This window comes from Pelodiscus sinensis, chromosome 29 (genome assembly GCF_049634645.1).
Source record: "Pelodiscus sinensis isolate JC-2024 chromosome 29, ASM4963464v1, whole genome shotgun sequence".
NCBI classification, from domain to species: domain Eukaryota; kingdom Metazoa; phylum Chordata; order Testudines; family Trionychidae; genus Pelodiscus; species Pelodiscus sinensis.
Window position 1 is genome coordinate 5382519 of NC_134739.1, and position 16292 is coordinate 5398810.

At 45.1% G+C, this 16292-nt stretch overlaps 1 protein-coding gene across 7 annotated transcripts in view; it reads right to left on the bottom strand.

The window, feature by feature from the left end:
• MARCHF10 (membrane associated ring-CH-type finger 10) overlaps positions 1-16292 on the bottom strand; it is a 118733-nt gene that overhangs the window by 77718 nt on the left and 24723 nt on the right. For all 7 annotated transcript variants that reach the window (XR_012898013.1, XM_075911304.1, XM_075911303.1 and 4 more), the window contains one exon: positions 13858-14013. Coding sequence is in view for 6 of the 7 variants with exons in the window: in XM_075911299.1 (XP_075767414.1) it covers positions 13858-14013 (156 nt within the window). In the remaining variant the exon portion in view is untranslated. The remainder of the gene's footprint in view (positions 1-13857; positions 14014-16292) is intronic.

Consider the following 16292-nt stretch of genomic DNA (forward strand, 5'->3'; position numbering starts at 1 on the left):
AAACTTTGATTTTTAGATATTTACACAATGAACTGCTGCATAAATGTAATGGAAATATGCAACAGAATAACTAAAATACCTCAAATTCCGGTATGTTCAAATAAAAATACAAAGGACTTAGGGCTTATCTCTGAAATAAGAACCCTGTGATATTCAGGATATCGAGTTGGCCCATACAGAAGTCCAGTTCCTTCACTTTCATGATCACGAAGTTCACCTAATGCAATGATTCCCTCACTTTGTACTGCAAAATTATACAAAATAAAAAGGGGAAATTTGAATGTTTAACTAAAAGAAATTAGGTTTTCAAATAAAATCTGAAATAGCCAAACAAGCTACAGTATTATCAAAATAGTCTTTATCAAGATTTGTGCCCTCAGGCAGATACTGAGTGTTCAACCAATAGAGAGGATTACATGTGAGGAATAATAAATAAATCAGTTAATCTTTTACAGTGTATAAAAACACTCTTGCAAGTATACTCAGAGGCTACGGCTACACTGCGGAAGAGGTGTACAGGATCTTGCACAAAAGGGTTTTTTTGAGCAAAAAGGCACCGTCTACACGGGGCTTTTTTGCGCAAAAACCTCTTCAGCAAAAAGAATTGGAAGAAGATATGCAAATGAGCGCACCATTTGCATATCCTCTTCCAGAAAAGCACAGCATTTTTGCAGCTCATTTATAAATCTCGTGCTCTCATTTGCATATTTTCTTCCAAACCAAAAAAAAGTGCGCTGCTGCTCGAAGGCCCATCCCTCCCAGCCGGCCTCTATCCTCCACCCCAGAAGGAATGTCGTCTTCTCCATGAATGTCATCTTCTTCATTCTGAAGTTGTGGAACAACTGCTGGTCATCCTACCGCTCCATCACTAGTTGGTCCCACCAGTTTGAACTGGTGTCCAGCCTCCAAAAGTGTCTCTTCACTGTGGGTTGTGGTTGCAAGGTTCTCAAGGATGAGGTTCTCAAGGATGAGCTCAGAGTTGAGCTCATGCAGGACAGGAAGGCAGCCTGCAGAAACTGCAGCATAGCAGTGTGGGGCCATCGCATGCCCAGAGGCAGATCTGGCACCATGGCAAAGAGTGCTGTGGTGTCCAAACAAAGGGCAACCAAAGCACGCACTGCAAATGCTTTGCTGACCCACAAAGAGATAGGCAAGCAAGCAGAAGAAGCTGAGAAACAGCTGTCCAGGGGTGTCCCTTTAAGCACACGTCTCAGATAGCCTCAGGCAGCATCACCCAGAAGCAACTGCTGACCTAATGACCAGCCTAAACTGGTTCCGGGTGGCCTTACATGCGAGATAGTGTCCAATCAGTGTGGATGCTATGTTTCAAAATAGCAAATTGCTATTTTGTTGCGCTTTTTGTGTGTGGATCCTCTCTTTCGAAATAAGCTTTTCCAGAAGAACCTTGCAGTGTAGACGTAGCCTCTGAGAGGATAAATTCAGGAAAAATGTGCAGGACTATTACCCAGAGGTTCACACAACAAAAAAAGCACAAAGTGCAACTTTCAAAGTTAACTTCAGGAGCACAGCAGTAACTAAGGACCACCGCAGGTTCTTGCCACCTTCCACTCCAAGGGCAAGGCATGCTTCTTTGACTTTGTCTTCTCCAATATAAACCACTGACATCTGTCTTCTTGCTCTTTGGGAATTCCCACCTCCCTGTCCTGCTGCACGAGAATGATTGGTCTCCCCCAGACAAGGCACAGAGTTGAGGTAACCTCCCTCCTGCACAGCAATGAAGACACTGAACCACTTCAGCTCTGTGAGGATGCAGTTCTATGGTACAGCACCCAGGAAACCAAACCCCAAAAAGGAACAAAACATCAAATAAATCTGTCTTTGTGTAAAAGTTTTACATAGGGAAAGCTCAAGGATGTTTGCCCTCTTTATCAACGAAAGATCGAGAAGCACAATAGTTGCTCCCCCCAGGTTAAAATATTTACACTGAGCCTGATAGTAAATACAAGTGTTTTTATTAAGTACAAACAGTAGGATTTAAGTGGTTGCAAGTGAAAACAGACAGATCAAAGTAAATTACTAAATTAAAATGAATAGAATGCATGGCTAGTTCTAATCAACTAAGAAACATTGCATGCAGATTCTTACCCTAAAGAGCTGTTCTTATTCCAGGCATAATGTTCAAGTCAGAGACAAACTCTTTTACTCTGACTTGGGCCTCCAGCTGAAGACAAAGAGCTGATAGCTTCCAAATGCGTAAACAGACTCTCCTCCAGGGCAGGAATCTTTTGTTTTAAATCCTCCCTTCCACGGAAAAATACCAGGTTCAGAAATGGATCCCAGTACCAGATGTTATAGTCACGTTTTCCTAGGACTAGGGATGTTAAGAAGTGGGTATTTCACTAATCGTTTAGTCAACAGAATTTTTATCTACTACATGATTGGTCGATAAAGGAAGATGCTCAGTCCTGGCTTGCGCTGGGTCTGGGAGCTACCCCCGCTGCAGCTCCGCAGTTTAAGTATAGTAGGAGCCAGGCAGGAAGGCAGCCTGGCTCCCACTACATTTAAACTGCAGAGCTGTAGCAGGGGTAGGTCCCAGACCTAGTGTGAGATGCAACTGAGCAAGCCCAGCTCAGTCTAGGCTCATGCTAGGACCTATCCCCACTGCAGCTCTGCAGTTTAACTGTAGTAAGAGGCTGTCAGAGCAGCCTCTGCCCACGGCTAGGCTAGGCCGTTGTGGACAGGGGCTGCTTCATGGCAGCTGGGACTCCCCCACAGGCAGAGGCAGATTTGCAGCAGCCTCCCCTCACCCTGACAGAAACAGCAGCATGGGGTGGCAGGCAGCACTGCAGTGCTGGGGGGAACCAGATTTTAAGCTGGCTCCCTCACAAGTACCAACTCCTGCTTCCCGCCCTTGCTTCCTCTGATCCAGAGGTAGCAATGGGGGGGGGGGGGAATTGTTAGTAGTCAACTCAACTAACCAATAAGCCTAGACTTATTGGTTAATAGACTACTCACTAACATCTCAACCTCCTTTTGGACTTAAAGGACAAACAAGTCTATTTACAAATTAAGTTGATCACAAAGACATTAAGGCTTCTGGGCACCCAAAATGGCTCTCATTAGCACATTTGAAACTAAAAGCAGTCTCATACTTCGTATTTCTAACTTCACATAGAAGAAGCAAAAAATGGTCTGGTAGCACTTTATAGACTAACAAAACATATAGATGGTATCATGAGCTTTCGTGGGCACAGCCCCCGCCCCAAAAAAAAACCCTCCGGTCATCTGAAGAAGTGGGGTGTGCCCATGAAAGCTCATGATACCATCTACATGTTTTGTTAGTCTATAAAGTGCTACCAGCCCAGTTGTTTTTTCTACAGACTAACTCGGCTACCCCCTGAAGCTTCATAGAAACATAGAATCATAGAGCTGGAATAGACCTCAGGAGGTCACCAAGTCCAGGCCCCTTCCCAAGGCAGGACCAATCCCAACTAAATCAACCCAGCCAGGGTTTTGTCAAGCTGAGACTTAAAAACCTCTAGGGATGGAGATTCCACCACCTCCCTAGGAAACCCGTTCCAGTGCTTCACCACCCTTCTAGTGAAATAGTTTTTCCTAATATCCAACCTAGACCTCCCCCACTGTAACTTGAGACCATTGCTCCTTGTTCTGCCATCTGTCACTACTGTGAACAGTCTTTCTCCATCCTCTTTGGAACCTCCCTTCAGGAAGTTGAAGGCTGCTATCAAATCCCAAACATAGAAGAATGGTACAGGCACCAAAATAGGATGAACAGATCCAGCAGATTATATCATTAAAATTGATATAATTACATGAGGTATTTTGTTCAAAGCATCACCAAGTTGTGCATATTTCCTTTCATAAGCCAATTTTCATAAAGCATGGGGAGAACCATCACATACCCCCAATGCAGATAGAGGTAAGCAACTGCCCATTCACTACTGCTGAGTATACCTTGGAGAAAGAGTCATCTGAGTCTGAGTGATCAGGAGACCCCTTGACTGGAAAACATTGGATGCATTGTCCTAGAGATAGAGGTTCCATGACCACCACTCCCAAGGGGAGACAAAAGGTGGCAGTGGTCACCCCCTACAAAGGAGGACAAAATCCTCCATCAACTGTCTGGACCAGAAATCCTGAGAAGCATGCTGCTTGCCTAGAGCTAGAATTCAGGATGTGAATGAATCTGCTCAGATTCATCAAATTCTCTTTATTTATGGAGATGTACCTATCTCATGGAACTAGAAGAGACCTTGAGAGGTCATTGAGTCCAGTCTGCTGCCCTCAGGGCAAGACCAAGTCCCTGATGGATATGCCTGAGATTCCTAAATGGCCACCTCAAGGACTGAACTCACTGCCCTGGGTTTAGCAGGCCAATGCTCAAGTCACTGAGCTACCCCTCCCCCCAGCCCACTATTTATCCATGTGGGCACCAAGGATACTGTGACACATGACCCTGAGTGGATCTCTGAGGACTATATGGGTCTGGGAGAAGGATAAAAGAATTTGGGGGCATAAGTGGTGTTTTAGTCCATCCTCCTTGTTAAAGGAAAAGGCCAGAGTATGGATATAATCTGGTTAACCAGATAAGGAGAGCTTTAAACTAGCCCCTGAGGGGAATGGTAACAAAAATCCAGCCAATGTACATTTGGGCTCAGGTAATATAAACAAGTAAAGAAGGTTAACTTCTGTAGAAGGTTTAGAAATTACAACTGCAGTAAAAAGGCAAAAAGAAAAGGAATAGGGCCACCTACAAAGTATCGTCAATGACTACAAATGCCAAGAGTATGTGGAACAAGCAGTATGAACTGCAAGTCATGGTACATGGAAACAATTGATTTAATTGGCATCACAGAAACTTGGTGGGACAGCCATCATGATTGGAGAACCATCCTTGGGGCATATAACTTGTGCTGAACAGATAACTATGGGTAAAAAGGTCAAAAAAAAAGATCAAGTACATTGTGGGTCCGCTGCTCAGTGGAGAAGATATGCTGGTAATGGAACATGATAGGGAGCATCCTTTGCTTCAGTCTTCTCATAAAAAATAGCATGTAACTGTGACTGTTTCTGAAGTTACTATAGATAATAAAGGGAAAGGGATGCAGATCGGGATAAGTAAAGAACGCATCAGAGATCTTCTGACAAAGTGAGGCTGGATGCTATTCACCCGAGGGTACTAAAGCAGTCAGCTAAAAAAAAATCTTAGCACCACTGACAATAATATTTACAAATTCAAAGATGATAGGAGAGGTTCTGGAATGCCAATTTTGGAAAAGGAGGTCCTGGGAAACTATAGACCAGTCACCCTGATCCTGATACCTGGGGAGCTAATACAGCATTGTATAAACCATCCATTTATGAAATACCTGGAGGATGAAGGGATAATCATGTGCAGCTTGATTTCCTCTTTAACAGGTAACTGATTTTGTGGATAGAGGAATGGGATGGACATAATATACCTGGATGTCATTAATGCTTTTCACACTGTTGCACATGACATTCTGATAAATAAGCTGAAGAAATGCAAGCTTGACAGAACTACCATTAAGTGAATACATAACTATTTAAACAACTTCAAACAAAGAATAACTATTAATGAAACTAGCCAATAGTCTGTCATAAGATGGGATTTTTGGGTCTCTCCTCCACATCTCTCTCTCCCGCCTCCTACTGCCTCCCCCCCTCTCTCTCAGCTCTCCTCCGCCTCCTGCTTCTCTCTCCATCTCTCTCTTTCTCTTCTCCTTCTGCTCTTGCCTCTCACTTGGGGGACTGTGGAGCCCAAATGGTCACTTGCGCCACTTGCTCCAACACGGCAGCCTGGCTAAGTGGCGCAGAAGTCATCCGAGTGCCACAGCAGGAGGTGAAGGGGGGGCGGGGCGGTGATGTACATGGCCAGGGGACGGGGCCTGGCCATGTACGTCACCGCCCCACCCCCTTTCACGCCCCCTTTCGCCTCCTGCTGTGGTGCTCGGCTGACTTCTGTGCCACTCCGCCGGGCCGCTACAGGGGAGCCCAAATGGCTGCTTGCTTCGCTTGCTCCCCTGCAGCAGCCTGGCTGAGCATCGCAGAAGTCAGCCAAGCCCCACAGCGGGAGGCAAAGGGGGGCGGGGCGGTGATGTTCACGGCCAGGGGGAGGGGCCTGGAGCCACTGTCACACTGCACGTCACCCCCTGCCCTCCTTTGCCTCCTGCCATAGCGCTTGGCTCACTTCTGCACTGTTCAGTTGGGCCGCTGTGGGGGAGCAAGCGAAGCAAGCAGCCGTTTGGGCTCCCCTGCAGCGGCCTGGCTGAGCAGCACAGAAGCCAAGCGCCATGGTGGAAGGTGAAGGGGGGTGGGACAGTGACGTACATGGCCAGGCCCCACCCCCGGCCGTGTACATCACTGCCCCACCCTCCTTCCCCTCCCGCCATGGAGCATGGCTGACTTCTGCGCTGCTCAGCCGGGCAGCCACGGGGGAGTAAGCAGTGCAAGCGGCCGTCGGGGCCCCATGCTCCACATGCAGCATGGGGGTGCTGGCTGAGCAGCGCAGAAGTCAGCCGAGCACCATGGCAGGAGGCGAAGGACGTGACTCAGGCAACAGCACCACCCAGAGGCAACAGCCAGCATTTCAGCGTTACAGAGTCTCAGACATTGGTCTACTATATATATGATGATGGATTGGAGGGAAGTCTCAAGAGGGGTTCCACAGGTATCACCGAATCATAGAATAATAGGACTGGAAGGGACCTCGAGAGGTCATCGAGTCCAGCCCCCCGCCCTCAAGGCAGGATCAAGCTCCGTCTACACCATCCCTGACAGATGTCTATCTAACCTGTTCTTAAATATCTCCAGAGAGGGAGATTCCACCACCTCCCTTGGCAATTTATTCCAATATTTGACCACCCTGACAGTTAGGAATTTTTTCCTAATGTCCAATCTAAACCTCCCCTGCTGCACTTTAAGCCCATTACTCCTTGTCCTGTCCTCAGAAACCAAGAGGAACAAATTTTCGCCTTCCTCCTTGTGACACCCTTTTAGATATTTGAAAACCGCTATCATGTCCCCCCTTAATCTTCTTTTTTCCAAACTAAACAAGCCCAGTTCATGAAGCCTGGCTTCATAGGTCATGTTCTCTAAACCTTTAATCATTCTTGTCGCTCTTCTCTGTACCCTTTCCAATTTCTCCACATCTTTCTTGAAATGTGGCGCCCAGAACTGGACACAGTACTCAAGCTGAGGCCTAACTAGTGCAGAGTAGAGCGGCAGAATGACTTCACGAGTTTTGCTTACAACACACCTGTTGATACAACCTAGAATCATATTTGCTTTTTTTGCAACAGCATCACACTGTTGACTCATATTCAACTTGTGGTCCACTATGACCCCTAGATCCCTTTCCGCCATGCTCCTTCCTAGACAGTCGCTTCCCATCTTGTATGTATGGAACTGATTGTTCCTTCCTAAGTGGAGCACTTTGCATTTCTCTTTATTAAACCTCATCCTGTTTACCTCTGACCATTTCTCTAACTTGCTAAGGTCATTTTGAATTATGTCCCTATCCTCCAAAGAAGTTGCAACCCCACCCAGTTTGGTATCATCTGCAAACTTAATAAGCGTACTGTCTATCCCAATATCTACATCATTGATGAAGATATTGAACAGTACGGGTCCCAAAACAGACCCTTGAGGAACTCCACTTGTTATCCCTTTCCAGCAGGATTTAGAACCATTAACAACAACTCTCTGACTACGGTTATCCAGCCAATTATGCACCTACCTTATCGTGGCCCTATCTAAGTTATATTTGCCTAGTTTATCAATAAGAATATCATGCGAGACCGTATCAAATGCCTTACTAAAGTCTAGGTATATGACATCCACCGCTTCTCCCTTATCCACAAGGCTCGTTATCTTATCAAAGAAAGCTATCAGATTAGTTTGGCATGACTTGTTCTTCACAAACCCATGCTGGCTATTCCCTATCACTTTATTACCTTCCAAGTGTTTGCATAGGATTTCCTTAATTACCTGCTCCATTATCTTCCCTGGGACAGACGTTAAACTGACCGGTCTGTAGTTTCCTGGGTTGTTCTTATTCCCCTTTTTATAGATGGGCACAATATTTGCCCTTTTCCAGTCTTCTGGAATCTCCCCTGTCTGCCATGATTTTTCAAAGATCATAGCTAAAGGCTCAGATACCTCCTCTATCAGCTCCTTGAGTATCCTGGGATGCATTTCATCAGGACCTGGTGACTTGCTGACATCTAACTTTCCTAAGTGATTTTTAACTTGTTCTTTGTGTATCCTATCTTCTAAACTTACCCTCTCTCTGCTTGTATTCACTACGTTAGGCACACCTCCAGACTTCTCGGTGAAGACCGAAACAAAGAAGTCATTGAGCATCTCCGCCATTTCCAAGTTTCCTGTTACTGCTTCTCCCTCCTCACTAAGCAGTGGGCCTACCCTGTCCTTGGTCTTCCTCTTGCTTTTAATGTACTTATAAAAGGTCTTCTTGTTTCCCTTTATGCCTGTAGCTAGTTTGATCTCATTTTGTGCCTTTGCCTTTCTAATCTTGCCCCTGCATTCCCGTGTTGCTTGCCTATATTCATCCTTTGTTAGTTGTCCTAGTTTCCATTTTTTATATGACTCCTTTTTTATTTTGAGATCATGCAAGATCTCCTTGTTAAGCCAAGCTGGTCTTTTGCCATATTGTCTATCTTTCCTACACAGCAGAATTGTTTGCTTTTGGGCCCTTAACAACGTCCCTTTGAAATACTTCCAACTCTCCTCAGTTGTTTTTCCCTTCAGTCTTGCTTCCCATGGGACCTTACCTACAAGTTCTCTGAGCTTATCAAAATCTGCCTTCCTGAAATCCATAACCTCAATTGTGCTGGTCTCCCTTCTACCTTTCCTTAAGATCATGAACTCTATTATTTCGTGATCACTGTCCCCTATACTGTCTTCCACTTTCAAGTTCTCAACTAGTTCCTCCCTATTTGTTAAAACCAAATCCAGAACAGCTTCTCCTCTGGTAGCTTTTTCAACCTTCTGAAACAGAAAGTTGTCTCCAATGCAGTCCAGAAACTTATTGGATAGCCTGTGCCTCGCTGTGTTAGTTTCCCAACATATGTCTGGATAGTTGAAGTCCCCCATCACCACCAAATCTTGGGCTTTGGATAGTTTTGTTAATTGTTTAAAAAAGGCCTCATCCACCTCTTCCACCTGGCTAGGTGGCCTGTAGTAGACTCCTAGCATGATATCACCCTCGTTTTTTACCCCTTTTAGCTTAACCCAGAGACTCTCTACACAGCTATCTCCTACGTTCATCTCCACTTCAGTCCAAGTGTGTACATTTTTAATATACAAGGCAACCCCTCCTCCCTTTTTTCCCTGTCTGTCCTTCCTGAGCAAGCCGTACCCTTCCATACCAATATTCCAATCATGCGTCCCATCCCACCAGGTTTCTGTAATACCAATGATATTATAGTTGTATTTATTGGTTAGCAATTCCAGTTCTTCCTGCTTATTACCCATACTTCTCGCATTTGTATATAGGCATCTAAGATACTGATTTGATCTTGCCTCCCTGTTGTGCCCTGACCCTCCTTTCTCCTTGCCATTATAGGCCGTAGTCCCCCCCATTTCCAACCCATCTCCCAGTCCCGCACATTCAGCACTTACCTGTGGGCTTTGCTCACCTGCCCCCGACAAACCTAGTTTAAAGCCCTCCTCACAAGGTTAGCCAGTCTGTGTCCAATCTGTTCTGGATACAGTGTTAATATACATCTTTACAGATTTAAACAGATCAATTTTGCAGATGACACAAAACTAGAAGTAGTTGCCAATACTTTGGAGAATAGAGCTGAAAGTCAGAGGGAGCTTGGTAAATTGCAAAACTAAATGCACAAACACAAAATGAGGGACAAATCGCTTGGCAGGAGCACTGTTGAGAAAGATCTGGGAATTGTAATGGATCACGGCCTTAATAGGAACCAGCAATACGATGCTGTTTCAAAAAAGCAAATACAGTTTTAGGTAGCATTAACAATGCATAGCATGAAAGTCATGATAGGTTATAGTATTGCTCTACTCAGTGTTAATTAATCCTCATCTAGAATACTGCATCCAATTTTGGTGACCAATATATAGAAAGTATGTACAGAAATCAGAAAGGATCCAGAGGTGAGCAACAAGGATGATCAAAAGCATAGAATGCAATATAAGCAAAGGCTGAAGGAATTGGGTATGTTTAGTTTGGAAAGGAGAGTAAATGGAGATAGGATAGCAGTCTTCTGACACTTGAATGACTGCCACAAAAAAGATGAAGAAAAGTCATTCTCTTTTGCCACAGAGGGCAGGACAAGAGGCAATGGCCTTTCTACTTTTGCCCATACATACTTATTTTGTGATATGTGTTGTGGTCCAGTGATCAGTCAAAGTCTTTTGCAGATGATCATGATTGAGATGGCTGAAAGATGTTTTTGTGAGTATTCAATCTACTACTCATAAGCAAGGTGATTTGCAGAAAAGTCATCATGGAGTTAATTTTTGCTGATTGAGGTAATCCATGTTATTTATTACACTAATATGCAATTTTTGCCAATATCGTCTATCTGCTGAGTTTGTTGACTTCTTCCTGGGAGACAGGAGCATTTCATTGACTTTTTTTGAGACTCTCCCAGGGATATTAATTTTTCCTTCTCAACTTCCAGGCTGTGCTAGACATAGCAAGTTGGACTTAGGGTTAGCAAGTTAGCAATTTGTCCTGTATCAGAAAAAGTCTTTGACTTGAGACAGCACCACCACAAATGTTATCTGTGTTTGTCTTAAGTTCAAGACAGACAGCATCATCTGTCAGAAACAACTATTATCACTGTGACCCATTCCACAGCGATCTTTTGTCTTTGCCAATAATAAAATGGAAGGAAAGGCACTGAATCTCTCAATCTGATGAAGAAAAATATTTTTTTCTCTTTGACTTACAGTCAATAAAGCTATCTTCAGAGCTCCAGAGATCTGGGCAATGCTTTTGAATACCTCCCTATTCAGACACAATTGCCCAGGTTCTATCTCCTGTCTGTCATGGGGGTTACTACTGAAGAGATTAATTGAGCTATGAGAGTGTCTGCAGGGCTACTATCAACAATAAGCACAGGCAGGTGGGGTTCAAGCAGGACATAACATGGAGACATATACTCTCCCCATGATCTTGAAGGAAACCCATAATGATTGTGTGTGAAAGGAACCTGGTGTTTCCATGACAAATTCACTTACCCCCACTTTAATTAGAGATTTAGTCTGAGACACAAGAAAATCTGGGAAATTGTTAGTAATAGTCCTCCATACAATACATTTTGAAAAAGCTGTAGTATGTAGTGCCAAATCCTGTGAGCAGTTGTGCATTGTTTATAATGAGACCACATAGTACATATGGTTTTTTAATGTCACAAAACATGAAACCAAAACAATAATTTTGGAACAGATATAAGCCATCCACTTTCAGAGCTGGAAGAAACTTTCTTGGGAGCATGTATTCCATATTTGCCTACTGCAGAGTTTCTTGTACCTTCCTCCAAAGAAGCTAAGTCTAAGCAGTGTCAGGCCATGCCTATACTAAACAGAGGATCAATGTCGCAGAGGTCAAACTTCTGGAGTTCATTTTAACACTAAATAGAACACTGAGGGCAAACAGTTGACTCCAGAACTTCTCACTGTGGGGGCACTGGAGAAATTCATCTTAAGATACATTAACTACAGCTACATTATTTACATAGCTGGAATTGCATATCTTAAACCAACCTTTTGGTTTAGTATAGATCTGACCTCAGAGACAGATACTGAACTAGTATCTGGGTCAGATCCGGGTTGTCATTCCTATGTACCTATCTCTTTTTAATGTCTATTCCATGTTGATATATTTTGAAAATGTTTAAATCAAGAATTGGCAAATCCATATTCTATCTCTTGCATGGCATTTATCTGCAGCTCCCTGGCTCTTCAGCAGCTCCTCTTCTACTGTCAAGGGACACGATATCTTTTAGCTTCACAGTAACCATAGCAATTACAAATATTTGTGTACTAGTGTGAAGGGGTTTACCCTCTTGCAAGCGTTATATACTCGAGGGTGTGTCTGCAACTTCTTCACCTGACTCGCTCTGGGAATGGAGGTATCCCAGAGACCAGGCTTTTTCTTATCCCCCTTTTGTAACTTTTGAGGGTTATGGGGGGACCCAGGCCCTCCTGCTTCTCTGGGTCCCAGCTCAGGGACCCTGTAAGTAGCAGTTGCCTGCTGAGTATCACTGTGGTCCACTGCTGTCTCATTCCTTGGGCCACTTCCCCAGGAAGCTGCCCTGTTCAGCCCTTTCTCTCAGGGCTTTGCGGTGAAGTTCTTCCTACACCCTGTCCTGGGTTCTACACGTTGTTTTAGTCTGTTAACAGATAGTCTTCAGCCCCTGGACTTGGATGCCTACCAGGTCTGAAGTCCAGTTCCCACTTGGAGCTGTCCAAAGTGCTGCTATCCTCCCAGTCAGTCCCTAGGTCTGCCTGGGTGGAGCTTCACTAAGAAAGTGCCAGGCCCTGGCCCAGCAGCTTCTTTTAGATCAGCTTGCTGAGTCCTGTCTGGCTGCAGCAGAAGCCACCACTCTAGTCTGCCTGGTGGACCTCTTTTCTTCCCTTCTCCCTGGGTGGGTGTGGCAAGGCCATCAGCCTTTCAGCAGGAGGCTTCAGGCCTAGTCCACCCCATCACCAAGACAAACAATTTATACACAAGTCAAAATGTGTACATATTGTCAAATAGGTCTGTATATTTCAGCACTTAAAATGTGAATATATTTGGGGAAAAAACTGAATCCACTTAAAGTATTTATTCTTTCCCTGGTAATTATCCATCTGTTGAGTCACTAGCTCCACATGCGAGGAGGACACAGTACACTGAATATTGACATATTTTTTGCACCTAAACTGGCCACAATTTAAACTTATATTAGATTTCAGATTTTAAGTGTGTCATGCTAGAAACAACACGCTGAAGCCAGATCATAATCATATCCCCTCTGGTGATCAGTTAGTTCCAAACCAATACTGCAGAAATAACAGAAACACTGATTCTGAATATTGGCTTGAGGAGAACAATGCACGTTGCAGGCCCCTCGAGGGTGGTAAAGGCAGCCACGTTCATCTGCCCCCTCTGCTCCCTAGCCAGAGTGAGGAAAGCAGCAAACAGTGCACTTTCCCCTTGCTCCCTGACAAGGGAAACAGTAAGCAATGTTCCCATACAAATCAGGGTTGGGGAGAGCTTCAGCCAGCCCCTTTCACCTGCCTGGTAATTCTGTCTCTTTTCTGTTTGATTTTATGAGAAGCAATCCCATTCCAGGCACATCCTGTTTTCATGGTACAACCAAACACTTACCTTGCTTTTAAGTTATGATAAGAGGAAGCTGCATACTTAATTTGACAGTCCTAACTCTTACCATTTACCAGGAATTCAAGGAGAAAACAGACAGACAAACAGACAAACAAACTCTCTAAAATATATAGTAGACTGGCAAATCTCCTGAAAACTGCCATTAAATTCACTATCACATTTTAAAACTATGTAGCTATTCTATAATCGAACAATTAGCAAATGCTACTTATCCTATCCAGTATCCCCCTTAAAAATGATAACATGTCCATAATTTGACAGGAAAAAATAAAGTCACTGGAATGCAACACTCAAAGGCTCAATGTAAAAGTAAATATTTTGGCTGTTCCTCACCGATCATTTTTTATTAACTGCTTCCCCGTCTCCCTGGAATTTTATGCAGCGGCAGACCATTACTCTCTAACAATATTCTGTTCTACTTGACTTTATCTTTTAAGTTATCAAGCGTGCGTGACCTATGGTTTAAGTACCTGTCTGGTAGCTGGTATGCCTGATATCCATGGTCTTTCATAACTGCGTGTAGCATAGATGGAAGATAGAGTTTTCTGTCTCTGTTCTTGTCTGGCATGTTGCTCCCGTTTCCTCTCAGTCTGTTCTCTATTTTGTTCCTGTCTTCTCAGGCATGCCTAAGGGGAAAAATACATTCTTTGTCTGGAATGAGAGAGACAGATTACCTTCCGAATAACTTGCTTCTTAATTCTAGCACAGTGCATGCAGACAAGACAATCTCATTTCCAATTGTGCTGTACTCATACCTGTCACAAAACACATCTTAGGATGAAAAAATTAACCTACTGAAAGTTTAAGCCTAATACTCATTAGAATAATTATCTAACCTGGCGCTTCAATAAATGCTGGTAAATGTAAACAACTCACTAAACTCCATGGGTGTATGTATACATATGCCCCCCCCACACACACACACACATGCACTCATCTATTTTAGGATTTTTTATAGTGTAACTCACACACCTATTGTGGTTCACTGTCCCATGCAGTGACACTTAGACCACAGCAACAGATAACAGCAAGAGACCTCTATGGCCTAGGCTGAGGGCCACCTGGCTTTATAGTTCAAGCTTTAGAGGCTCCTACATTGAGATCCCAGGTTCAAATCTGCCTGGTGGCAGTTACTTTGATTCAGTGGTGATAGATGGTATTGTATTTTCCAATTAAATAAAATGTGCAAGATGAGGTACAGGCAGTCCCCGAGTTACGAACGGGGTTTGCTCCACGTCTCCCTGGTCTGCTGGAGACCAGCAGACCAGGGAGACGGGGAGCAAAGCCTCTGAGGACGTCGGCAGCGGGACAGCCACGGTGCGTCTGGGCTGTCCGCTGCCCGCATGCTCCGCGGCTTTGCTCCACGTCTCACTGGTCTGCTGGTCTCCAGCAGACCAGGGAGACGCGGAGCAAACCCCGTTCGTAACTGCGGAGCACGCGAGCAGCGGACAGCCCAGACGCACCGTGGCTATCCCGCAGCCGGCGTCCTCAGAGGCTTTGCTCCCCGTCTCCCTGGCCTGCTGGTCTCCAGCAGACCAGGGAGACGGGGAGCAAAGCCGCGGAGCACGCGGGCAGCAGACAGCCCAGATGCACCACGGCTGTCCCGCTGCCGGCGTCCTCCAAGGCTTTGCTCCCCGTCTCCCTGGTCTGCTGGAGACCAGCAGACCAGGGAGACGGGGAGCAAAGCCACGGAGCACGCGGGCAGCAGGACAGCTACGGCGCGTCTGGGCTGTCCCGCTGCCCCCGTGCTCCGCGGCTTTGCTCTGGACGCCTGTGGTACAGTAGCTGGGGCGCTGCCGGTTGGTCCCGTAGCGCTGCTCTGGGCGCTACTGGACCAACCCGGCAGCACCCCAGCTGCTCTGCCCCAGGCGTCCCCAAGTCAGCCGCTGCTGAAACTGACCAGCGCTGACTACAGGAAGCCCGAGGCAGAGTTGCTCTGCCCCGGGCTTCCTGGAATCAGCCGCTGATCAGTTTCAGCAGCAACTGACTTGGGGATGCCTGGGGTTCTTAAGTTGAATCTGTATGTAAGAACTGGCGTCCAGATTCAGCAACTCTGCCTCGGGCTTCCTGTAGTCAGCCGCTGGTCAGTTTCAGCAAAGCTGAATCTGGATGCCAGTTCCGACTTACATACAGATTCAACTTAAGAACAAACCTACAGTCCCTATCTTGTACGTAACCCGGGGACTGCCTGTACTTAATGGATTTCACAGAGATTTCTGCTCCTCTGCTCTCACTAGTTAAAGAGGCTCCTTTGGGGAAATGAATTCTTTCTTTCTTTCTTTCTTTCTTTCTTTCTTTCTTTCTTTCTTTCTTTCTTTCTTTCTTTCTTTCTTTCTTTCTTTCTTTCTTTCTTTCTTTCTTTCTTTCTTTCTTTCTTTCTTTCTTTCTTTCTTTCTTATCATCCTTCTAGTTACTGTGGAAATGCTTTTGTAAAAAAGTAGGGTCTTGCAGTGTGCTTGCAAAATAGTCACATCAATTAGTCTGATGCCACAGCCGAATCCCTTAAACCCAGAACACTTTATTATTTTACCCTGGGTTTGTGAGTATGGAATGCCCACAGACCCAATGGACCCTGGTACCTAATGATTCCCCCCAAGAAAGCTAGAATCCCCAGATGGTGTATGTCTGGAACAGTGGTTTCTGAAACCCTCTCTGCCTGGCTCTTGAGGTAGATATAATAGTGGGGACAAACAGTATACAGTCACAGTGCCATTAACTCTGCAGATCCACTGCTGTTAGAGTGGCCTATAAGGCTACTCTATTGTGGCTTGGGACCAGGACCTGCCAACCCAGAAATCTGATCAAACCAAGATTAGGGAGCACAGGGTGAGGTAAAGAAATTCTTGCTCCTGCCTTCCTAGGCTTCCTTGAAATGCAAATCAGCCACTACAGAAGATCTGAATCT